The following is a 25,882-nucleotide window of genomic DNA, read 5'->3' on the forward strand; positions in this document are numbered from 1 at the left end:
TACAGAAAAAAAATGCAAGAATCTACAGATCTTTATTTTATCAATAATATATGTGTAATCCCTTTATGAATCCAACCATGGCTTCCTTGCAACCAGGCAGATACAGCCAGCTCAATTCCAACTCAACTTGCCACTTGCCATGTGCCTTCTCTTTCGGATCTGGGCTCTGACCCATGTTAAGGGAGCCTGTGTAGAGCTGAGTTCGGGGCACTGAAATCAATCAGGAATCCTATACTCTGTCCGGCTATCTTAAAGTCACTAACTACACTGGTGCTCCTCCAACCCAGAGAACCTCACCTTCCCCAGCTGGTGTTCCAAATTCCGTAACTGGTCAGGCACTTAGAGGGGAGTCAGGCTCCACTGAAAATGCGCCCCATGGAATCTGCTACAGCTCACAGCTCTCCACCCTCCAACCCTGGAAGCAGATCTATGGGTCGAGATGCAGACCAGCCAGCCAGCCCTGGACACAGTGATGCCACTGGCAAAGCTGTGCTTTCAACTTAGAAAAGAGTCTGCAGAAATAAAATAATTCTCTTACAGCAATTCTCTTTCTCAATCCACTCGGTGCTGAGGATCCCAAAGGAGCGGCAGGACTCCCCATAGGCGGCCAGGGAGCCGCACAGCTGGTACTTCTTGTGGTTGTAGCAGCCGTCCAGGTAGCAGGACTCGTAGAAGGGAAGGGGGTCGAGCAGCCCATAGCAGGGCTGGAAGAAGCCCTTCATGTCCGTGAGCTTCAGGCAGTAGCCGTCGCCCTGCATCTTCTGGATGTGCACGTTGTCACACATGGCCGCGTACTGGGAGAACTGCAGCTCGTTGCAGCTGGGGGCGAGAGGTCTGGTCAGGGTGGGAAGCAAAACCAGGCATCCAAGATGGCCAATGAAAGGGCAGACCATGGCAGTGCCCTTCTTAGCTAACCCAGAAGTTAGTGTGGAATGCTGATCCCAACACTAACAGACTATGTGACCTTAGGAAAGTCAAGGTAATTTCTATTGTTACACCACTGGGGTAAATGAGGGTAAAATAAAATGATGGACTGGTTGCCAGAGTGTCAGACAAAAGGTAGATATTGATATAATCACCATTAACCTTTGATATAACTGATACAATAACTATTAACGGGTGTTCATATAATAACAACCACCACCAATAATAATGATAGTTACTATCACTATTAATAATAATAGCAATGACAGTTGGTAGAATTAAAGATTTGAAAGGAAGTCCAGAAACTTCTCAACCAGTTCCAGTTTAGCTATCAGAGACCAAAAGTAAAATCATCACAAGAAAATTGGTGTCAGGCCGAAATCGTTTATAAAGGAAGAAATAAAGGAAGAAATGAAGGGATAGGAAGCTTAAACAGACTCATAATTCCTTAGGAGGAACTGAATCTTGCTCACCTTTGGAAACCCCAGAATAGCTTAAATGTGCAAAGTAGTCATTTTTCTAACTGTGAGTCCTAGAAGTGACATTTTAGAGAAAGTATCACGTTAGGAATTCTGGAATCTAATCCTGGCTTTGCCACTTATAGGACCCCCTCAAGTAAATCATTCCACTCTAGCCTCTGTTTCACCTAGAAAAGAGACTGGACCAGATGGTGCCCAAGATTCTTTCCAGCTCTGGGTCCCATAATTCACAGGATAGTCTAACTTACAGCACATTTTTCAGTTTACACCTGCAGAAGGGTCAAAGAGGGTTTGGAGCTTCATTTTCACATCTGGGTATTCAGCTGATGTTTGGCGTATTAAAGCACAAGGGGACAGAACCATTATACAAGCAAAGAAATGCCAGGAAAGAGAAGCATATCTATAGCTCCTGAGAGGAATTAACATGATTCAGCAGCCCAGAAGGGCCCTAAATTAAACACCTTTGGAGTAACTTGTCTAACTCATTCTATTTCAGCCGGCCAGAGAGGGGCCTGAGAATAACCTCGCAGACTTCTGCTTTTTAAAAGGCTTTCTTGATTCCCACCAACTTCTACCTGCACAAAACCAAGCCTCTGGTAAGAGTCACAGACACACAGTCTCAGCACTGGGGAGCAAGGGATAGCCCTCATCTCCTGGGTTAAATCTTAATCCCACCCCCCAGCAGGGGTGCCCGGTTGCAGTCGGGCAGCTGGCCACGGTTTCAGAATTCTAATCCTGGGCACACTCTTCTGTTTAGCCGAGGGCTGGATGACACAAAAATTTTAGACCTTTATCATCTAAGCCTAGTTCCTCCCTCTGCTGCTCAAGAAACTGCTGTGCCTATTTGTATGATGAAAACTCCAAAGACCTTCAGCTTAGCTCTTTGTAGGAGTCCGGAAGGGTGACGTTGTACAAAGTCCCTTCCTCAGCAACGCCTGTCATGGACGTGGGAGGACGGGGGCCCCTGAGTCTAGCGGCTGCAAGTTCTCACCTCTTCTGCATGCCATTGGTTTTCCAGCTCTGGGCCAGCACCACGCTGCTCACCACAGGCCTCCCCCGCAGGGTCACGTAATCATCGGTCAAGTCCCCATTGAAGTTGCCACAAAGGCCACACACTTTGTTCTGCAGCCTCTCACTGATGCTGATTTTTATGACGTTGAAACCGTTGTAGTGTATCTGGATGTCAGGGCTGGTGTCGATCACCAGGAACCCCTCGCTGCTGTAGATTTTGGTTGCCAACCCGGTTATAAACGGAACATTCACTTGTGTGCCATTCACCTGTCAAAGGAGAAAGAAAAAGTATATGACCCTCAAAGCAGGGGCTGGTAAACATTTACTGTAAAGGGCCAGAGTAAATATTTTAGGCTTTGCGGCCCATATGATCTCTGTCAACTCTGTCCTCGTGGCAGGAAAGCTGCCAGAGACAATAGTAACTAAATGAGTGAGGCTGTGTTCCACTAAAGCTTTATTTACAAAAACAGGCAGCGAGGAGATTTGGCTGAATTTCCTATTTTGCTGACCCCCGCCCTAGAATTTGAGCCCTCACTCATCTAACTGTCCACAGTTCCCCCCAAAGAAGCAAAATATGGAGGCAGAGAGATACAAAAAAAAAAAAATGATGGAAAAGTATAACTCACAACAAATGGCTGGATTTTTGTATAAAACTTTCTCTAGCATAAACCAATTACTGAAAATGAAATCCCAATCCTGTGCTAAGGAGGGTCTAACACGGTTAAAATGAACCTGGGGATCATTGCTATGTTAATTGTTTTCTTGTTTATAATGTTGAAACAGGAGGTACCCTCCCAGAGGTCCTAGAGACACAGTATTTTCTCCATTTGTCATTTTCTTGCTTTATAACAGTTTCTTTTTTTCTTAGCCCTTAGGACAGAACATAACATGCCTTTCCTGTACTTACAAAATAAATTCTTCTTCCCCCCACCCCAGGTTATTAGTAACTTTCATTTCTTAAAAAAAGCAGAAGCCTTTAAAAAATATGATTCTTTACTATTTTGGTGGCTGGGGGTATTTTATTCAGCACAATGTCAGTTTTGCTCTCACGTGGTCCTTTTTCACTTTCTTGCTGCTGTATTCTGGACCAATGCAGTTGTGTCTATGTGGGCCAATTTGCAAAAGGAATTGGAGTGTCAGAAACAGTAGCAGCTTTCATTGACGTTAAAAACCAGTATTAAAATCCAGACTTTTCCTTTTAAGCCTGCAAAATACTGCCAGTCTTTTCCCTAATGCTGGATACTAAGCTATTTGATGACTCTTCAAATAAAGATACTCCCTGTGCACAATTATCTGGGCCGGTGGTAGAAAGCAGGTACGGTAACACTCAATTCCAAAAATGCTCCTATGCGTGTGCTGGCTCTCTCCCTGGCCCCCCCTAGCTGGAACCGCAACCCGGGGTAGGGAGTGCTGACTCCACGGCTCTGGTCTGTCTGCTGTGAACAGCCTGGTTTAGCTGAGAGGCTGGGGGTCACCAGCACTAGTTCCGAGCAGATTATCTTCTTAAATGGAGGGATGGGAGGAATGCAAGTTGGAGAGGTGTATTAGTTCCGGGGGTGGGTTGGAGATTCACATTTGTTTATATACGGGTCTAAAATTCACAAGAAGCCAGGCAGCAGGCCTAGGGAAGGGCCAACCTAAGAGAAATCCACCATATCCCTCCTCTGTTTTCCTTCCCTTGGTGTGTCATCAGGGGGCGCTCTCATAACGAGGGATGATCCCTCCCTGCCGTTTTTGTTTGTTTGTTTAACATCTTTATTGGAGTATAATTGCTTTACAATGGTGTATTAGTTTCTGCTGTATAACAAAGTGAATCAGCTATACGTATACATATATCCCCATATCTCCTCCCTCTTGCATCTCCCTCCCGTTTTTATTTAGGTAGCTGTGTTTATAGGCAAACGCTTGCCTTCTCTCAGTTTCTAGAAAGGATGGCAGAGACGAAAGAGTGGGTCTTGGTACAGGTAGGCAGAGCCAAGAATAATTTTAAAGGCTCTTAAAAACAAATGAGATGCTTTTTGGAAATTAATTCAGAGTAAAAGTTGACTTAGCTACCATTTTATCACCTGAGGCTCTATCAGCACCCACACCGACCTTATAGCCCTGAGACACTGTACATTTCCTTTGGAAATCGTTAGTCAAGGACTAAATGGGGCCCACGCTTACGCTTATAGAATCTTTATATTTTCATTCTTTAAAATCTGGTCATCGGTGTATGGTACGTATGAAGCAACAGCCTACTATCCTCAAACCTCACGGAAAACCACAGCAAACAGCCCCCTAGACACGCCCTCGTTCCAGAGTACGTTTCTTAAGAATCAAGGACAGGCTCGTCACCTTGACAGTGTGCCGGTCATTGATGAGAATCTGCTCTTCGTTGATGTAGAAATAGACGGGCGAAATGATGGTGAGATTGGGGGACGACCACTTGTCGAAGTTGATGATGAGCTGGAAGGAGATGTCGGGGAGCTTCTGGCAGATGGTGGAGAGCACGAAGGCGCAGTTGGCCGGGAAGCGGAGGAAGGCGCCGTCGAAGGTGCGGAAGACGCCGCCGCCGGCCGCCAGGCAGTAGGAGGTCTTGGTGCTGAAGCAGCCGCGCACCCCGTTGCGCAGCGCGCACTCCTCGTCTGACTTGCACTGGCGCGGGTCGCACTGGATCAGGTTGCGCCGGAAACAGCGGCAGCGCCGCGTGCAGTCGCTGTTCCAGAACAGCTGCTTGGGCTGGAAGAGAGGCGCCGTTTGCATGCAACTCAGGCTGTGGTCAGAGTTGGGGACCCCAAACCCCAGTCCACCTGGACCCTTTCCAGGCGGGGCTGGCCTATCAGAAATGGGGCTGGAATTTGCAACAAGGACCAGTAGGGAAGCTGGTTCAATTCAAACGTTGCATCCCTTGCATGTAACTCAGATGCCAAACAATATGCAATTTAGTCTTTATTGGTTTCAGTCAAGAATTTGGGAATCTTTACGGCTGGATTGTAGAACTAATCACAGCCAACCAACTGGAATGGGCAGCTGCCAGAGGAACTAAGTGAAGAGGAAAAAAATTTGGTAGGAAATTAATCTAACAAGTACCAGCTCCACTTGAAGGAAGAAATTTAAATTCACTCAGTAATGATAAACCCCACCCTTCAATCTTAAATAGGTTAAAAGAAAGCGATAACCAACTCTTATGATGAACCATTTCAACATTCCACAATACTCACTGTTCCAAAGGTTTTCCTTGTATCTAATCTACTTCCAATTTACTTCTGTTGCAAATACTCCATTTCTATGTCCTGAAGTGAGAGACCTAGATAACAGTGAGGTTCCATGAAAGGAGAGCTTTGAGAGCAGGCCACCTGGGGTTTGATCCCAGCCCTGCCACCCTACATGTGCCACCCTGAGGGGCACTACCAAGCTCCCAGAGTGTCAGTTTCCTCTCTCTAAACTGGAGATAATAATAATGTCTTGCAAGGCAGTTGTGAAGATTAAATAAGACGTGTGAAGCACATTTTCCAGCTGAGAGAAGGTACTCAATAAATAATAGCTGCTGTTATTACCGGAGAAGAACCACTCATCCTCTTTCAGATAGTGAGGAATTATATAAAGTTATATTTAATACTACAACCAAGTGTATCATCAGTTGGTGGCAGCTATTATTTTTCACTCTTTCTGCAATCTGTAGACATGACTCTCCTTGGGGACTTCGTGCTCTTGATCTTGTACTTATTCTAGACCAGGAATGCCAGGGAACTGTTGGAAATTGGTCGTGATTGTCCAAGTGGAGTGTGGTCCCGACGAGTGGACTAGTTCATAGAGATGCGGCCACTCGGGGCATTAATTCAATTTTCTAAAGCAGTGCTATCCAGAGGTGTTTTAATGGCACAAGATGGGCCTATGCTACTGTTTGGTCACCGTTTTCCGTTTTAACTATAGACTTATCAAAACCCTGGATATCAAATACAGATCTGACTCAGACCCAAGGGTAAGTAGATAGAGGGGGAGATCTCCCAGGAAAAGTTTTCTCAGGCTGGTGCACTTCAAGATTCCAGGGCACTGCTGATTCTTTCATCCTCAAAATGAAGTAGTTCCTGGAACCAAGTCTTCCCTCCTTCCAGACCTGTAAAATATTGACTTTCTTTCTCTTATCAGATTTGCAGAATAATTGAGCGGATGGGCTGGCCTCTCTCTGATAAGAAGTCAGACATTACATGGGTGGAAAGAGAAAAATAACCTGACGTATGTGGATATGATCAAGGGTAAATAACTCATCCCACAGGAGAACTTGATCATGAAACTAGCATCACAGTAAAGAGACGGGCCCAGTGCTGCTTTCTCCACCTTAATTAGACCTGACAATGACAGCTGGGTGATTACCCTACATGCTAATGGCTAGATGTGTTCTCTCTTTATTTCCAAAGAAATTTGTTGAATAAACAAGCCTCCAAGCTTGTTTGAATTGTGGCAAGTAGATGTGGATTATCTGTTATGTGAGTTTGCTACTTCCCAGATATATGTTGTCAAAACCCACTGACTTTCTGATGAAAAGCGGATAATAATGTTTATAGTGCTAATAGCTGCAGAGAGCTGTAGTGTGCCTTCCTGAGAGCTCCAAGGGCTTTTACACGCATCATTTCATTAACACACCTAGTTTTTTCATTTATAAAATGCTTCTTAAGAGAATTAACAAAAACAATAGCAGTTACCAATTGTTGAACTACTAGGTGCCAGGTACTAAGGCACCTTGCATAGATTATTTATACAATGACCATACTGAGTTGGTATTATTAGTAATGTTTTGTAGACAAGGCAACAGAAGCTCAGAGAAATGACACAGTTTGCTCAATGTCACATCACCAGCACTGGTTCAGCTAGGATCAAACCCAAATCTCATTCCATTATGTCACAGACACTCAGGGTCTCCGTGGAGGGGTGCAGGACACTCTTGCTAGATGGATACATTTCAGTAAATCTCCGGACAGGGGAGCATAGATTATAATAGTGTTTTTCAGTTTTGAGCCTGGTTATCTCTTCTCCCAGGTTGTGGGAAAACGGAACCTATTATTATTTTCTCCCACATGTTCTGCCTCTTCCTTTCAAATAATCAATATTTCTAAGAGCTTAACTTCAAAACTCACCTCTACCAAGAAGCCTTCTGTGATCAATTTTACTATTTTGTTCTACTTTTCCCCGTCTTTCTAATACAACATTTAAACAAATTTCCCACCGAAAATGAGACCGAAGGTAACGTCCATATTGATTTTCTTTTATTTCCTCTCAAAGTAAAGCCAACTTAGTTGTTCTTGAACAAGAACAATGCATCTTTACAGAAAGGAGGCATTATTTATTTTCTGCCTAGTTTATTTCCAGTTCAGACATTTCAATTAGATTTTTTTAATGCTGCGGCTCTTTTTCATCTTAAAATTGATTAGTTCTCTAGGGTACTATATTTCACTTGTTGATATGTTATTTTGTAATTGTCCTCTTGTTCTTTAAAGTGCATTTTTTTCCCCTCCCCTGAATAGATTTTTAAGTTCCTTAAGGCAGGGAACATGTTTTATCATCCCCAATGATACCACTAGCACAGCGATCTGCAAATAGCAGCTATTGCATCGATGCTATTGTTAACTGTCTACTCGCCAGTGTACGGTGTTGATATCCTTTAAACAGAGAATGGCCTGGAGGCAGAACCAAGGGCTAAATACCCTCTCCAGGAAAGATCTCTTCTAGCTTAGCATTACAGCACATAAAGAAAGATTACAGGGTAGAAAAGTATTTGTTAGCTAATATGTTTTACTCAATGACGTCGAAGAAGGGCATCTTCATCAGCTTTATGTGAAGCCCCCAAAGACAGAGAAGCAGAGGGTAGGACACAACTCTCGGGGGATGGTACTAGATTGACAAATGACACACGCAGAGATGGCAGCCCTCACTCCCTCTAATGGAGCTGCAATAAGCAGAAGAGGGAAAGCCACGTCTGCCAGCCTCGAGCTCCATCTTTTCCAGTTAAAGGTGTCCTTAGCTGAGACAGCTACAAATGTCAGATTCACCGCCGTCCTATTTCCAAACAGCGGCCACATCAGAAGCTTTCTAACTAAGATTTACAGGAGAAGGAATCAGAAGGGCCTAGAGAAAGGCGTGGAGGAGAGAGAAACACAAATGCTAGCGAGGAGGGGTGGGAGAGTGAGACCCAAACAAGTTTCCCAATCCGGTACTCCGTGCGCAAGTGCCTCACGAGACCTGTCCTTGACCTCTCGGCCCCCCGCTCTGCCTTCCTGCGAATCCACACCACAATCTTCGTAATCAAGTGGGAAGATGGGTCCACCGTGGCCCTCCTCTTGGAGCGGGAGAGAAATCTGCTGCCCGGCAAGGAGGACCCGGCGGGCGGGGCGCCCCTACCTCGTAGTACTTGCCGTCAGAGTAGCAGCCGCAGTTGTGGGGCAGGATGCAGCTCTTGCCGTTGAGGACGTAGCCGGCGTCGCACTGGCAGCCCTCCACGCAGTAGTGGCTGCAGTCGCTCTTCAGGCGGATCGCGGCGCAGCGGGGCTGGCACACGCTCACGCAGCTCTCGTAGTGGCTGTTGGGAGGGCAGGTGACGGCTGGAACGGGAGACGAGAGTCAAGATCAAGGGTCACCAGGACGGTCAACGCTTTCCTCTGGCCCGTCGCTCACCCACTTACGGAGACTGAGGCCCGGCGGGGAGGAAGCTTTGCCACCTTCCCTCTTTCCTACTCTCTCTGCTTATGGAAAGCCTCTATCTGACTTATCCCTGCGGAAGTAACGGACCAAAGAGCAGATGGAGGTTACGAGGCTCCTCACACCATCTTTGTCCTGTCCTCAGCCTTGTTTCCTGAGGTCCTCTAGAACCTGTCGCCTTAAACCCATCTCCCAACAGGCATCTTGACTCCAGTGGGTCACTGGATGGCCCCCCGGGGGCGCCCTATATTCACTCCTGCCTTTAGGTCCCCAGGTGTGTTGATTTCCCTTCCCCATCCCCTCCTTCATCCTCCCAGCCTATCCAAATCCTGCATTCTTCAAGCCCCAGGTGGAGTCCCAACTTATCTGCAAAACTCCCTACTCTTATACCAATACCAACTCAGAACTTCAAGGACCTTTTTCTAAGACAGTAGTTTATAAATGGTAGGCCTCTGAGCCCCTTGATTTCTGAGAAGGCAAACGTGCACTGTGTGTTTGCCTGTGTATACAGACTGACCCATGTCAGCTATGTTCTGTGGTTTTCAAATGCATGTAGATGCTTTTCTGGAAGGCAGTTGGGGTCCTGGTGAAGAGTGTGGGCTCTGGAGCCAAGCTGTAAGAGAGTGGAGCCATTACCTAATCTCTCTGGGCCTCGGCTCCTTATCTGTACAACACAGATACCCACGGCACCACTTCATGGCTCGTTGGGAGGGAATGAGTGAGTCTGTGTACTTACAACAGTGCCAAGCACCTAAGTGTTCAGTAAGTGTTAGCCAATCATTAAAGATAGGTTTGCTTAAAAGTTTTACAGAAACTAATAATGCCATTTGCAGTGACATGGATGGACCTAGAGATTGTCATACTGAGCGAAGTAAGTCAGACAGAGAAAGACAAATATCATATGGTATCGCTTATATGTGGAATCTAAAAAAATGGTACAAATGAACTTATTGTCAATTCCACTCCTGGGTGTATACTCAAAAGATTTGAGAGAAGTATCTCAAAGAGATATTTATACACGTTGTCATAGCAGCATTATTCACAATAGCTCAACCATGGAAGCAATCCAAGTGTCCATCAATGGATGAATGGATGAGCAAAATGTCTATATACAATGGAATTATTCAGCCTTAAAAAGGAAGGAAATTCTGCAGTATACTACAAGGATGAACCTTGAGGACATTACGCTACGTGTATTAAACCACCCACAAAAAGACAAATACTGGGGGACTTCCCTGGTGGCTCAGTGGTTGAGAATCCATCTGCCAATGCAGGGGACATGGGTTCAAGCCCTGGTCCAGGAAGATCCCACATGCCGCAGGGCAACTAAGCCCATGTGCCACAACTACTGAGCCCGCATGCCTAGAGCCTGTGCTCTGCAACAAAGAGAAGCCACTGTAATGAGAAGCCCACACACGGCAGCAAAGAATAGCCCCTGCTCGCCGCAACTAGAGGAAGCCTGCACGCAGCAATGAAGACCCAATGTAGCCAAAAATAAATTAAAAAAAAAAAAAGACAAATACTGTATAATTCCACTTCTCCAAGGTATCTAAAGTAGTTAAGTTCACAAAGACAGAAAGTAGAACATTGGTTGCCAGGGGCTGGGGTGGGGTGGGGTGGGGTGGGGTGGGGTGGGGTGGGGTGGCGTGGAGAATTATTGGAATATTATGGAATGGAGAGTTATTATTTAGTGGGTACAGTTTCAGTTTTGCGAGATGAAAAGAGTTCTGAAGATGGATGGTGGTGATGGTTGCACAGCAATATGAATGTATTTAATGCCACTGAAGTGTACACTTAAAAATGGTTAAGATAGTAAATTTTATGTTATGTGTATTTTACCACAATAAAACAATTTTAATGCCATATCCGCTATGTCCTTATTTCATATGCATTCTTTGTGAGGTTGATTGTCTTTTCATTTGTTTGTAATCCATTTGTATGTCTTTTTCTGTGAACTGCCTTTTCACCTCCTTTGCACATTTTGTGTTGGTTGAATGTTTTTCTTATTGAATTGTAAAAGCTCTTTATAAATTAAAAGTAGACTTTTGTCTGTCATGTGTTAAAAATATTTATCATTTGTCTTTTGACTTTGCTTCTTCTTTTTTTTTTTTTTGGTATGTGTGTGGTTTTGGTCATTTTGCTTAGAAAGGCCCTCTCTACTGCAAGATTACCAAAAATACTCCTTTGTTTTTCTTCTAGTAGTTTTATAACTTAAATTTTTATGTTTAATCTCGGTTCTGTCTGGACTTTATTTTTTTTTTATTCCCTTTTCTTTTTAATTTAATTTAATTAATTTATTTTTTATACAGCAGGTTCTTATCAGTTACCTATTTTATACATATTAGTGTATATATGTCAATCCCAATCTCCCAATTCATCCCACCACCACCCCCCGGATTTTATTTTTGATTGAGGAAATGAAGGAAGGGTTTAAATATTTTTCCGCCTGCTAGTTTGTCCCTTATTGAATAGTACATTTCCTCCCAGGGATCTGAAATGCCAGCTTTACTATATACTAATTTCTCTTTAGTGTTTGAGCCTGTTTCTGGACTTTCTCATCAGTCCACTGGTTGGTCTTTCTGGGAATGTGCCGGTATTGACTTGTTTTAATTACTGAAACGCTACAATGCATTTTAATATCTGGGAAGATATACTACCGATTTAGAGATGTTCACTGTTGTTTCAAGTATGCTGGTCCTATTTCCCCAACTAGACAATAAACTCATTATTTTATACTTCTGATTCTTCCATGGCCCCCAAAACAGTGCTGAGAACATGACAGGTGGTTAATAAATATTTGACTCTTGAAAACAAACTTCCAAATTCCTAATTCTGATTTTCTCCACCCAAATGAAGTACTAAGAGCTGAGAGTGATGATTCCTCTACACCTGGATTTCTATCACGGTCACGAATGTGTCTCTTGCTGTGGCGAGTGGACTGATGTAGCCTTTGTGCCCCAGGTGGGTAGGATGTGTGGGTCCCGCTGAGGAGCAATGCAGCAATGCAATAGAACTGACCTTGTTTGAGCCTTGGCTTTGCAACTAACTAGCAGTGTCACCTTGGGCAGGTTACTTACTCTCACTAAACCTCTGCTTCCTCATCTGTAAAATGGGGATAATAAGTAGTAAAGATAAAATGAAGTGTGATTTTGCAAAGCTTCTGGTACAGTGCCTGGTACTTCAATGAAAGCTTCTGTTATTAATAGTAGGAGCAGTTGTAGTAATAGTAATAGGAATTTTTTAAAGTTGTTCCACTAGAATTTATTGAGTTTGCAGAGAAATATATAAGAAACCCCCTAATTACCAGACTTTGGACCAAGGACTCTGAAGTAGCAAAAGCTGCCTCTGATAAAAGAGAAAATGATAATGATACTCAAACTTGGCTCACCACGTACCAGATGTCAGGCACCAGGTGGCCTGGTTTATGAGACATCATCACAGTTAATTCTCATGATGGCCCACTGAGGTTGGAAGATGCCTTCACAGACCTGATCCTACAGAGCTGTACACCGTCTGCAGTACCTGGGGGCTCCCCATCTCCTCAGGGCCTCCTGGCCTGACCAGGGTAAAAGAAGCAGCACTGCACAGAGGGAGAGCACTGTCTCTGGAGGCACTTTCCAACTTACCCGAGCCACTTGCCTTGCCGAGCTCACTGAATTACTCTGAGCTTCAGTTTCTTCCTCTAGAAAATGGGACTACTAATGGTGCCTACTTTACAGGGTTGCTGTAAAGTTACAGGAGTCAATGAGTGAGGACTGCTATGGCACTTAGAATAGTGCCTGGCACGTGGGCAGAGCTAAATACCTGCTATGCATTTGTTATTTGCTTCTCTTACCGTACCCTCACCATCCAGTGCTCTACTTTAAGTCCTCCATTAAGGGATTGAAAGAGTGACAAATTCAGCTGAAAGAATTTTAAGGATGGGTTAGTAATTAAGACAATCGGCCTCCCTTTTCCCCCCAGCCCCAAGTCTGTTTGTTCAACTTGGGTGAAGGAGTTTTCCAATGCATTTGCAAAGAAGGTAATTGAGTAATAAATTATCCCATTGATAGGAACAGCCAATGTCATTGAAAACCAACAGCATTCTACCTTGTTACCAATCAAGCGTACATTTAACGGGCAATTCTGGTTTAATCCTTTTTCTCCTGAAAACACCGTTCTCATATCTCAACATGTGAGTGCTGAAATGGATTAATTCTTAGTAGAGCGGGGGGTGGGCAGAGGGATGCGCTTCTGCCCTTGCTTCTCAGAGATTAACGTCATGTCAGATACGGTTACAAACAACTGTATTCAAGGCAGCCTCTGTTCACGGATCTCTCAGATTGAATTGGCTGAGTTAGGACTCCATCTCCCACGGCTTTTCTCTGTTCTGAAATTCAAAATGGAAAACTAAGCTGTCTCCAACTGTGTCCGCCCCCCCAATCTCCACCCACACGCCATCTTTAAAGTATAATTTTTTTCTCTTATTTTAGCTTTTCTTTTTGCCAGTCACCACCACCACCTCTTCAGGAGCTCTCTTTTGGATCTTGGCCCCTGTCCTGAAATGCCAAAGTGGGGGAAGGTCTGTCCCTCTTGTGGTAAGGACGCTTGGCCTGGGCCCTGCTGGCAGGCAGCTATCTAGGCCCGGATGGGGCCCGTGGCCAAGGGTGAGGCAGGATAGACTCTGCTCTGAGTGCCTTGGATGGAACTCCCTGTGACTGTGTATAGAGTAGGCAACCGATGTCTGGACAGAACTTTGAGCAGGGGAGAGGAAAAGTTGCTGGTGGAGGGGACAGACGGACAAGAAAAATCGTTTTCATATGCATTATGAAGGGTATCCCTTTCCCAAACTGTTTCCGCATCCTGCACCAGTTTCAGCCCCATGGGCCCAAGCTGCATAGAAGTAGGGGACCTTCCTCCTCAAAGGTAAGGTCATGAGGGCTTACTAACTTGATTCCTTTTCTTTCCTGTGAGTGACAAAAATTGATATCCATAAATTAAGGTGAGACTTCCTGGAATTAGCCTCCTCTAAAAACAATTCTTCCCTATGATCTCCCTGCCCATTGCAGCTAGAGGCAATGGATGTGGGCATACACTATCCCTTGCTCCCCATCCCAGCCAGGCCAGACAGCAGTGCAGTCGCCATGGCATGGCTACAGGAAAAGAGGGAACGCCCTGTAGCAGGTCTCAAGAGGCAGCAGGCAGGATCTCCTTCCTAAAACTGTCTCCCCATCCTGCACCATCTTTAGGCCCCTGTGTCTACAGCCTGGTCTGCTGATTTAGAGGAAGGCAAGCTCTCTCACCCCACTGAGCTCACCCCAGTGAATCCAGAGTAGCTCTAGAGATTTATCCAGACCCTGACTTTTTTATAGGTATATTTACTTTACTAAAGTCACCAGAGGCCAATTAGCCTGGACAGTCACCCCTACTGGCGTCGCTCCCCCCAGCCCCTCACTCAGGGACTGAGCATGGCTGAAATGGCATCTTTTCCCTCCCCCTCCCCACTTCCTCCCACCCTGGCCTCCCAATCTAATCCAATTATGTGGGATGTAAATGAACTGTGTGAGCATTAAACGACAACACTGTTTCTGGTTTTTTATCCAAATCTCCCTTTCCCAGGATGAAAAGGGAGTTTACTCTCCGGGACCCCTGCTGGGTCACTTATTTAGAGCTCTTTGCATTCAGCATCCATTTGTAGCCTTTTTCATACAGTTAGGCCTAAAAGAAATTTTCTGTAGCTAATGAGATTGAGATGGGAAAATAGACCAAGGCAGATCGGCCTAAGACCAATACTGGTTTCTCTTCCCCGTCTTTTCCTATTGTGATGTGCTAAATGCAGACAAATTATTCCACTATGACGTGTATGAGTTGAGGGCAGGAGCTTTGGGGCTGGAAGGTCAAACCCTGACTTTGCCACTGAGATAGTAGGACCTTAGGCAAATTACTTAACTCCTCTGAGTCTCAGCTTCTCCCTGACTAATTGGGTTATGGAGGAACAAATGTTGATAAAGTGTTTAGCACTGGGCTTGGCTCAAAGCGAGCCACGAATGTTAACAATACCACTTAACATGCATGGCGTGTGCTAGGCTTTCAGTTACCTAATTTGATCCTCCTGACGTTTCTGTAGCATAGACTGTAGGCAGAGCATTATCAGGGGGAAACTAAGGACCAGGGAGGAAAAGTGAAATGCTTCAAAGTCACACCGATCCTTAAGGACAGAGCAAGGCTAGAATCCAGGAGCTCTAGTTCTTTTTCTTTTTTCTTTTTTTTCATTGAGATATAGTTGATGTGCACTATTAATGTTAATTTCAGGTGTATCTAATTCTTTTTCCAATGCTTTTAACATTCTGCTATATTTCATCAACGCAGAGACGGATACATGACATATATGAATCAAATAGAAAAACACACTAAGAGAAAGTGTATAAATTATCAGTACACTTCATGACGGGTCCATGAGATTCTAGAACAAACTAAGCGATCTACTAGCTCACTCTTCCCTCGATTCGTCCTTTGTTAGAATCTCATTGTGCCCTTGCTGAGCCCAAATGCCATGTGTGCTGCTCTGTGCTTTATGTACGTGATCTTATTTCATCCTCAGAGGAATACAGGAAATAAGCGGTATTAACCCCACTTTATAGATAAGAAAACGGAGCCTCCGGGCGGTTCGATCTCTTGTTTCAGGTAACAAACTCAATTCCAAAGTGCATTTCCTGAAATTGCCCCACTCAGTTTGCTCTGACTTTGTACTGGATGACCGGCCTGCCCACACCAATCAAGATGGAAGCAGAGACAACGGGAAGGACTCACAGCAGGACGTGTAGTTCCTCCAGCCGGTCAGTGCGATCCCCTGGGTCTGGCAGGTGCTGGCGTAGTTCTGTAGCCAGCTGCAGGCGGTCTGCACGGCGCCGCCATCGATGCAAGAGTCAAACAGGCAGTTCTTGTAGAAGAAAGCGGGGTTGACCTTGCTGTGACACTTGGTGAAGCCCGCGTTCTGGTTGGGGATCAGACTGCAGAGCTGCTGCACTTTGGAGAAACCTTCCACTTTGGCACAGGAAGGGCAGCGGTCGCCACAGCCAACCTGGCAGAAGGTGTCCCTCTTCACCCAGCTCTGTCCAAACTCATTGACGCTGGAGGCCAGCAGACCCATGGGCATCTCCAGGTCGTCTTCGGGGTTGCCGTTATAGCGGCCACACAGGCCATAGGTGCTGTTCTGCATGCCCCGAGGGACCGTGACGGACAGGAAGGTCTTCCAGTCATACACAACCTTCAGGCCAAAGTCAGTTTCCACCACCACATGGAAGCCAAAGGAAAAGATGTTTATCTTCCCTTGTCCCAACTTCAGGGGCAGATAGAGCCGTTCATTGTTGACCTGCAAGAGCAAGAGGGTCGGCACAGACAAATACAGGTGACCCAGACAGCCCCGCCCTGCTTTTCTAATGATTAGCCTCTGAGAGGCAGCCCCACGGGGGGTTGGAGCAGGTTGAATGTAATCTTCACATTTAGTGTTGTTTCTGTCCCTCAACTATTATTATTAGGATTTGGACAGACTTAAATGACTATCCTTTGTACACTAATACACCTATTTATTTCAGTGCCTTCTCTTTATAGCATTATTCCCTCCAGGAGTTCAAATTGTTTTCTCCAAGGTAATGAGAGGGTAATAAGAATTCAATTAAAGTTTAGACTAAAATACCCAAACCTGAAACTCTTGTGTTTCTATTTCCACCTTTACTGTGGATTTATCTTAGACAAGCCCCAATTTATTAATTCCTCTAGGATCTTCTTTTTCCTGAAGAATGACTTGATTTTGCTGGTCCCTCTGCCTAGGATGCCATTCTTTACCTGCCAACATCCTTCTCATCCCCCAGACCCTGCTCAAATGTCGGCTCTTCTATAAGGCAAGATTTTTGGAGCTGGTGGTCAGGATGAATCACTCCCTCGTCTGGGCAACCAGAACATGTTACTTATACTTCTCTCATGTTCTCCTGCACCTCTGGCCAAGATCAAGCACGTATACCCTGCTATTGAAGCACACATCACATCTGCCTTATATTATAGCTGGTTGTCTACACCTCTGTCTCAACTACAAGGTTAGGAGTAACCTGAGGGGAGGGACCACACGTTATTGATCTATACATCCACCTTCCCCTCACTCCCTGCTGGGCACCCAGCACAATGGAGAGGGCACTTGATGCATGTTTCCTCCCATCGATTTTAAATTCAGAAAACAAGAAAATCCCTTAACGTCAAACTCCAGAACTGCACTGGCCCTTGCACCATTTTGATGCAGATGAGCCAAATCCTGCAGCCCCTGGCTGGGTGAGCGCTTGATGGGAAACAGACTGTTGTGAGGGCTAAGAGGAGAGCTGGTCTTCCTCCCGAAAGAAGAAGGTGGCCGCCCACAGGGTGGTCGTAGATTGCTCCCTGCCCGCAAATAACTCCCCTCCTGACCGCCTTAATCTCTCTCCCATCTGACACCCCCGCCCCCAGCCCCACTGCTACCACCTCAGTTCAGACCCTCATCACCCTCCACCTTGACTCTTGAATATGCCCCCAACTGGTCTCCCTACCCCGGTACTGCCCCTCTCCTCCAGCCACTCACCACTGCCTCTCCAATATTTTTTAATGCAATTGAGAGCAATTAATTAATACTTAAAACCCCCTCCACAGCTTGAATAAAATGTGGGGTACGCTTAGCACATGGTACAGGGCTCTCCAGGAGCTGGCCCCTGCCTCTCAGACCCAACCCACTCACTTCCTCCACCCCAGCCATACCCAGCGCTTTGCTGCTCCCCAGATGGACCGAGCTGCCCCATTCCACGTGCCGTTTCCTTTGCTGCGAGTGTGGTGGTGCTTTCTGTGTCCATCCTTAGCAGTTGTGATTGTGAGTTAACGGTAACCCGCAGCTGGCCTTGGCCAAACGGGGGCCCCTTGGCCCAGGAGGTTATGACCCCCCCATCCAGCCCTACCCCCACCCTAAGGGCAGCCCTCGGCCAATGACTGACCAACACGGGGGACCAACTCTGTGCGCAGGTCATGCACCAGAGCTCCCAGTGGCCCAGACTGATGTCCAACTTAGACCACATCCTCGCTGAGCTCTCTGCCCCTGGTTCTTCCCTCACTTTCAGGAATCCCCACCTCAGACTCTGCCTCTAGGGAACCAACCTAAGACAGCAATGGTGCCCTTCCCCCATCCTCTCTTTCTCTGGGGCAATTTTCACCCTTCACATTTCAACTCAGCGATCTCCTTGTCTATGACTATTGGTCCAGGCAGAATTCACTCATTCATCCAGGAGCCATCAGTTTGGCACTACTGTGCACCAAGCACCGTGCTAAACACTGGAATAAAGCATAGGACTCTTTCCCTAGGAGCTCACAGGCATGTGGCAGAGACAAGTACATAAACAGGTAATAACAACATCGTCTGATAAAAGCAACGATAGAGATAAATAGATGCACAGGCACCAGACTCAGCCTGGGGACAGAATCAGGGATGCCCGCAGAGGATGGTGCCCACGCCCGGTCCTGGAGGCTGAGTGATGTTGGCCAGTCAAGATAAATTTGGGGTTTGGGAATAAAATATACACACTACTAGATAACTAATAAGGACCTACTGTATAGCACAGGGAACTCTACTCAATATTCTGTAATGGCCTATATGGCAAAAGAATCTAAAAAAGAATGGATATATGTATATGTATAACTGATCCACTTTGCTGTACAGCAGAAACTAACACAACATTGTAAATCAACTATACCCCGATAAAAATTTTAAAAAGTATACACACTACTATATATAAAATAGATAACCAACAAGAACCTACTGTATAGCACAGGGAACTCTACTCAATATCTTGTAATAACCTATAATGGAAGGGAATGTAAAAAAAGACTATATATATGTGTATGTATATATACATATATACACACACACACGCACATATATGTATGTATAACTGAATCACTTTACTGTACACCTGAAACTAACACAACATTGTAAATCAACTATATTTCAATAAAAATTAAAAACAAAACAAAACAACAACAAAAAAAGAAGGAATGAGAGTGAAGAAAAGGGAATCCCAAGAAAAGGGTGTAGCCTGAGCCGAGGCCAAGAGGAGGGGAAATGCCTCATAAATATGAGGAATTACAGCAATTGAATGATGCTGGAGCATAAAATGTGACCTCGGGGATGATGGGAGATGAAGATGGAGAGGCGGAGAGGGCCTGGACCACGGAGGGCCTCGTCTGTAACGTCCCATGAAATTAAGCCTGGAAAAGACTCATTCATTTTGCAAAGAAGAAGTCACCGGTGATCTTAGTAAGAGAACTTCAGTAGCGTGATGAGACCAGAGGCTAGGTTGCAGAGGTTAAACAGCAAACAGGGGATATGGAAGCAGAGATGTCTGTCTCCGGGAGTTTGGTAAGAAAGGGGAGGAGAGGGATTGGTTAGAAGAGGGATTGGATTGAATCGGGGTCAAGGTTTATCTTAGAATGAATATGTTTATGGGTTGAAGAGAAAGGCCCAAGACACGGGAGGGGGAGGAGATGACAGAAAGGCAAGAGCCTGAGAGGGCAAAAAAGAGATGGTGCAGGTGGAGAGTGGCCATGGAGAGGGGAAGAGATAATTCGTTCTCTGGAACGAGGAGAGGAGGTGAAGAGGACGTGGTGATGGGTCATTTCAGAGACAGCATGGAGCGGGGAGGAGGAGGAGAGAGATCATGCCTGGTGAGCATGACTTTCTCAACCGGGAGGCCCAGAGACAGAGAACACAGGTGCGCAAAGTCACCGAGGGCAGCAGAGGCCGTGGGGACTCCCACGAGCCTTGACGACTCACACGGATAAACTAAAGGCTGAGCACCCAGGGGCCCGTGTGTGCTGGCTGGCTTTTCCTCCCGAGTTTCTCTGCATTCTCTATTCCTGGCTACTGGGTGTCAAGGAGGGGGCGATACCTTGCAGAGGCCATGTGCCTGGATTACAGCTCAAGGCCTTCGAGTCCTGTCACGGCCCAGGAGCACCTGGGAACGGAAGGCCTCGACGCAGACAGGCCTGCCCGGCTTCTCCCTGTCTCTCAGGCCCCAGGAATGCGACCTCCACCCCTACATCACTGCCCTGTCTGTCCCTGTGAAACGGAGGGAAAGAGGGAGGCAGAGGAAGGGAGGGGTGGGTAAGGATGGATGGAAGAGGCCGGTGCAGAGGAGGAAGAGAGCAGGGCATGGGGATGTGTGGGGGAAATGTGTTTCTAATACTGAAGTATTGGAAATAAGGCCACATATTCGCTTTTCAGTAGCGAGCTTTCCTTTAAACAACTGGCCTTGATTGCTGCTACAGCTGTTCTTCAGCTGTTCTGAGGTCCCCTTCACACCCCCGCCCTGGGTCTCCACTGACGTTTCCTTGTCCTAGGACGCGCTTGCCTCTTTCTCGGCCTGGCCAACGGATGCCTTCAGGGCTCAGCTCTGGATCGTCTCTTGCAGAAAGCCTTCCCCCCATCCCCCCAGGCGGCTCAGGCAACCTGTTCTCTCACGACACACCCCCCTTCCCCACTGCACGTCACATTTTTCTGGGACTTCACATCACGCTGACGTTCCCTGCGAACACGTCTGTCTCTCCCACTAGACCCTGAGTTCCCTTAGGACAGAAGCCGTGTCTGACTCACGTTTCTACCCACAGGGCTTGGCACAGAACAGCCTGTCAATACAAGCCCATCAGATGCAACTGAGCCAGAGTGATACTCAAAGCTTCCCTCCTCTCTGATGGCCATGGGGTGGGCAATCAGTGATAAAAACACCAGCTCTGGAAGGTCCTGAGAGCCTTCCCCTTGGCCTGGACCACGCGGGACCTGGCTGTGCAGAAGCCTGGGGGAGATGGAGGAGACAGGCCATCTCTGTGGAGCTTGGGCTGTGGACGGCTGAGGCGTGGGCTCTGTGGTGCCCGGGAGAGGCTCACCTCTGTCACTCACTCCCACTCCCTGGCTGGTATACACATAGCATATTTATTTCTAATTTCCCTCGGCTTGGTGGATTTCCCCACATCCTCAGTACTGCTTAATGCAGAGAAAGGTCAGAATCACAGAGGGACCCGGTGTCCCAAGGAGTCACTTCCATGTCAGCTCTGTTTTTGTAAGCACCAGCAGTGACCCGGGCTCTATGCTGTGTTTTGCCTGGCGCTTCACTGCGCGCTGTCATTATGACGGCCGTTATTCTTCTCTCAGGGAGAGATGGTGACTAATAATAACATCATGGGAAAAACAAACGCAAATCATTGAACAAGCAGATCCTGTAATGCATATTAATAATTCAGAGTAAATGCTAAATCTATCCCCTAGGCCCCAGAAGAAAAGAGCCTTCAAGCATCCTGAACTTGGTCTTCCTGTCAGAGATTTGAAAGCTGTACACTCTATTCCCAGCTTGGGCATTTTGGACATCTGGTGACTTAGAAAGACGAGCCCTGGAAAGGGTCCCCCCACCCCTTTAATCAATCCCTCCTTGATGCCCATTACTCTCTAATTACTCCCTGTTGTAGATTGAATTGTGTCCCCCCAGAAGATATATTGAAGTCTTAACCCCCAGGACCTGTGAACGTGACCTTATTTGGAAATAGGGTCTTTGCAGATGTAATCATTAAGATGAAATCATGCTGGGAAAGGGTGGGCCCTCAATCCAATGACTAGTGTCCTTAAAAGGAGGGAGAGATTTGGCATAGAGGGAAGAAGGCCATGAAAATATGGAGGCAGAGACTGGAGTTATGCTGCCACAAGCCAAGGGTCACCTACAACCACCAGAAGCTGGAAGAAAGCCTGGAACAGAGGCTTCCCTAGGACCTCGGGGGGAGCATGGCCCTGAGAACACCTTGGTTTAGGACTCCTGGCCTCCAGAACTGTAACAGAATAGGTTTCTGCTGTTTCAGGCCACCTAGTCTGTGATGCTTTGTGACAGCAGCCCTGAGAACTAATATACCCTTCCCTCCGCATCTCTTTGTGGGAGGAAGAAACCAGCTGTGTGGTTCTCACGGCTCTTGACTTTAGGCATGAGTGCATCTCATGAGACACGTGCCTGGAAGGTGAGCTGACCCAAAGGGAGGGAAACACCTGGTGAGAGAGGAGAATCAGCCACCGGGGAGGAGAGAAGGGAGAGCAGGAAAAAGAACAAGTGTTCATGAAGATCCAGTGTCTATATGTGAAAATAACTGGGTCAGAAAACAGGGGTAGCCTCAGATGTCTATATACCTAAACCTTGAGAGCGTGTAACACAAGGCAGAAAATACGCTTTCATAGTATAATGGGTAGGACAGGGCCTGTTAACAGATTATATTTTAGAAGAAGAAAAAAACCTGAAAGGTAGAAAGGTGGAAAAGTGTTGAATGTCACAGAGATAAGGAACGATATCCAAATTTATAAATCTAAGGGTAGACATATGTCAGAGGAGGAGCAAAGGAGAAAAGGACAAATATGATGCAGCCACATGGACAAAATGACTGATGTGTTTGTTTTAACACAGTTGATGAAAATGGAGGAGAGGGAAGTTATTGTAGAGAGCGGCTTTGACTATCCGGACATCTGCTGGACACCTTTTGTGGCTAAAAGCAAGGCATCTGGTGCATTCCTAACTTGTGCAGGTGGCAATTTCATCTCTTAAATTGCTGAAGAAGTGACCAGCAGCAAAATAAAAGTCGTAGGAACCTTGGAAGAAAGGGCTTATTATGTCATCTCCTTCGTTCATTTGACAAACGCTTTGAGTGTCATAGCACACGGTATATTCATTTAACATAAAGATGGATTAGGTGTGGTTCCTGCCCTCAAGAAGTCCACTATGAGTATTGAGTGAGCTAGACATGAACATCATGGAAAAAGACAGTGTGATTAATGCCATAAATGATAGAGGAACCAACTTTTAGGTGAAACCCAGAGGGAAACAATGGCAGTTTGGGTAAAATATCCAAGAAAAGGAAGAAGAATGTTCATAGTGAGACTTCCATCTTAGATGCTAAGAAGGCACATTTTCCAGGAAACGTGAAAGGGAAGACAGTTTAAGAAGCTCAGAAACCTCTCTTTGTCAGAGAAGGGGGTTAAAGGAAATTCTAAGGAAGGAAAGATATCAGCAGAGTTGCCCAAGGAAGTCTTTAACGGCTCAGAATTTGAAAGGGAACGTATATGAGCGGAAGAGGAACCTCCTTAGAGATAAATTACACGGCAGACCTGGGAGGATGGTGTTAAAAGGTTGACATCCTAAGTCAGCTTGTCCAAAATGCTAAAGCAGTGGCTTGCAGGTGTCCCAAGTTTTGCTCAGGGCGGGCCCTTGGAGGAGGCGTGGCCGGCCTGTGGCTGGGGCTGACATCCTCAGGCTGGACTCGAGTGCATGGAACTCCTCAGCCCCTACCTGCTCCTGTCTTCATGGTCAAGGGAGTGAAAAGTAAGAAGACTGCAAGGGAGCCCCAGGGTGCTCCAGATGTGGACAAGACTCCTGAACTCCCAGGTCCCCTGGGAGCGAAAGGGAGACTGAAAGAGGCAGAAGGAGGCCCGAGGAGGTAAACAGTTTGATCTCTACGAAGGGAAGGAGGTGGATTAGACCGCAGTACCACTTACTGACGCCTAGCCCATGCTAGGTGCACATTCTCGTATACACACAGCGACTGTCTGAGGCCGCTCAGTGTAGCCAAGCTGGGACTCCATCTAGGTCTGTGCCGTCTCCAACACACTCTGCTACAATATGAAAGGCACCGTTCCCAGAGCTGAATCTGTCCCTAATTCGGTGCCTGCAACTTGGGCAGTTTTCTCTCTGAGGGCCCTGTTTCCTTATCTGTAAGATAAAGTGATGGGAAATCTCCAGGGTCCCTCTCTGCTCTGACAGCCTCTGCTTTTCCTTGGATTCTGGATCTGCCTGGTTCAGCTGCAGCCTGACTTGCTGACCCGGGACCCCTATCCTCACATCCCCACGGCTCCCCTCCTGGGGTCTGGCCTGTGACCGCTCACCAGCACCGTGTGCTTGTAGGCCCTGTGAATCACGAGGCTGTAGCCCAACACGGTCACGTCCACCTGCTTGACCCACAGGGCCAGCGACGGGTCTCGGTCCTCGTTCTTGGCTGTGACGATGAACTTGGGGGATGCGTCTGAGCTCGGCCTGCTTCCTGTGGTACACAGGATGAGCGGACAGCTTGTCTGGAAGTCAAAAGCGTAGCCGTCAAAGGTCAGGTAGTGGCCGTAGCCCGAGACGATGCAGGAGGCGTCGGTGCGGGCCTGGCAGTAGTAGAGCCCGCCCTCCTCCATGCAGTACTCATCACCCTTGCAGGGGATGGTTTCACAGTGGACGCTGTTGTCTGTGCCATTGCAGTAGCAGAAGATCTGGCAGTCCAGGTCCACCCAGAAGGTCTCATTGGTGGCAAGTTGGTGTCCCTCAAAGTTGCAGCCACACTCGCTCCGGGGGACGCACTGGCTGTCTTGCAGGGCATAGCCCTCGTCACACTGACACCCCTCGGAGCAGCTGTCCACACAGATGGGGCCCAGCGTCAGGGTCTCACAGGTCTCTGTACACATCATGCACTCCTCGAAATGGCTGTTCTCCGGGCAGTCCAGAGCTGAGGGTGGGCGAGGAGGAGATGGGATTGAGAAAGGGACAGAGGTCAGAGACAGAATCTGTGTACACTCATTGGTATGCATGGGTGTGTGCATGTGTGTGCATGTATGGCTGTGTGCATAGTGTGTGTGCATGTGTGTGCGTGCAAGTATATATACTGCATGGGACTTATTTGTCCAGCACGGTGAGTTCAGCAAATGCCATGTGATCGGCACCTCTGCCATCCTCATTTGGGGTGATCCAAGGCTCAGCGAGCCCCTCACTCACGTGCTCCTCTAGCTCACTTAGCTTTTCATGTAGAAGATGCTGGGACCATGGGCCTGTTCTGAGCACCTGCGGCACACCAGGCACTGTTCTGGGCATTTTAGGGTAATTTTCTCAACAATCTGGATGGTAAGGACAGTCATATCACCCCTGTCTTATAGGTGAGGAAACTGAAGTTCAGTGACTTAATCCAGCTGTTAAGTACTGGAGAGAGATTCGAGTCTGCATCTCCCGACTCTGAGTCTCCTGACTCAAAGACTATGGAAAGAGAGTCCTGGAAGGAACAAGTGCTCTGATGCTGTAGAGACCTGTGGGTACCATCTCTGAGCTTCAGTTTCTTCTCTGATTAAATAAGGACAGTACTTACCTAGGACTGCTGTTCTGAGGATTAATAACCTAATATATCAAGCCCACAGTAGGGTCTCAATAAACACTGTGCCCTTTCCCTTCTTACACTTCCCTCCATTACAGATAGGTTTCATGGAGGTGTTTCTACTCTACACATTGGACTTTCCCTGTGTCTTTCATCTCTCTGCTCCTGGTGTCCTCTGACCCCTTCCACCTCCTCACTGACCTCAGCACATGGTCCTGCCCACCTCCTTTATTCACACCCTTTGCCCCCTCCTGCACAGCCCTTACAAAGCCAAATCCTACCCACCCTCCAAGTTTCATTTCAAGTCACTCTTCTGCCCAGAAGCCTTCCTTGATAGATCAAGACTCTGCGTCAGTAAGCACAGCACATAAAATAACAGCACATGTGGCTCACCATGGAATTCCGTGTAACTTCCCATGCCTCTTTATTATTCTTGTTTGTCAAAACTTGACATGAGCCGGGATGAACCCAGGAATGCAGAAGAAATCTACCCACAGGTCTGTGTTTTCTAAAGATCTGTGCACGTCCTCACCATCTCCTGGGAGTTTAAGATCTTGCCTTTAAGGCTTTCTTTAGGTCTTATGCATACGATCACTCCTTAAGAG

At 46.8% G+C, this 25,882-nt stretch overlaps 1 protein-coding gene across 1 annotated transcript in view; it reads right to left on the reverse strand.

Annotated features, from left to right (window-relative positions):
• The window catches only part of LOC309637014 (alpha-tectorin), a 74,485-nt gene that overhangs the window by 14,937 nt on the left and 33,666 nt on the right, over positions 1-25,882 (reverse strand). The window contains exons 10-15 of the mRNA XM_082410944.1: positions 24,040-24,641; positions 15,879-16,440; positions 8,793-8,992; positions 4,752-5,135; positions 2,395-2,681; positions 539-819 (exon numbers count right to left, since the gene is read on the reverse strand). Coding sequence (XP_082267070.1) covers positions 539-819; positions 2,395-2,681; positions 4,752-5,135; positions 8,793-8,992; positions 15,879-16,440; positions 24,040-24,641 — 2,316 coding nt within the window. The remainder of the gene's footprint in view (positions 1-538; positions 820-2,394; positions 2,682-4,751; positions 5,136-8,792; positions 8,993-15,878; positions 16,441-24,039; positions 24,642-25,882) is intronic.

Source organism: Balaenoptera physalus (genome assembly GCF_965194825.1).
Source record: "Balaenoptera physalus genome assembly, chromosome: 10".
NCBI classification, from domain to species: domain Eukaryota; kingdom Metazoa; phylum Chordata; class Mammalia; order Artiodactyla; family Balaenopteridae; genus Balaenoptera; species Balaenoptera physalus.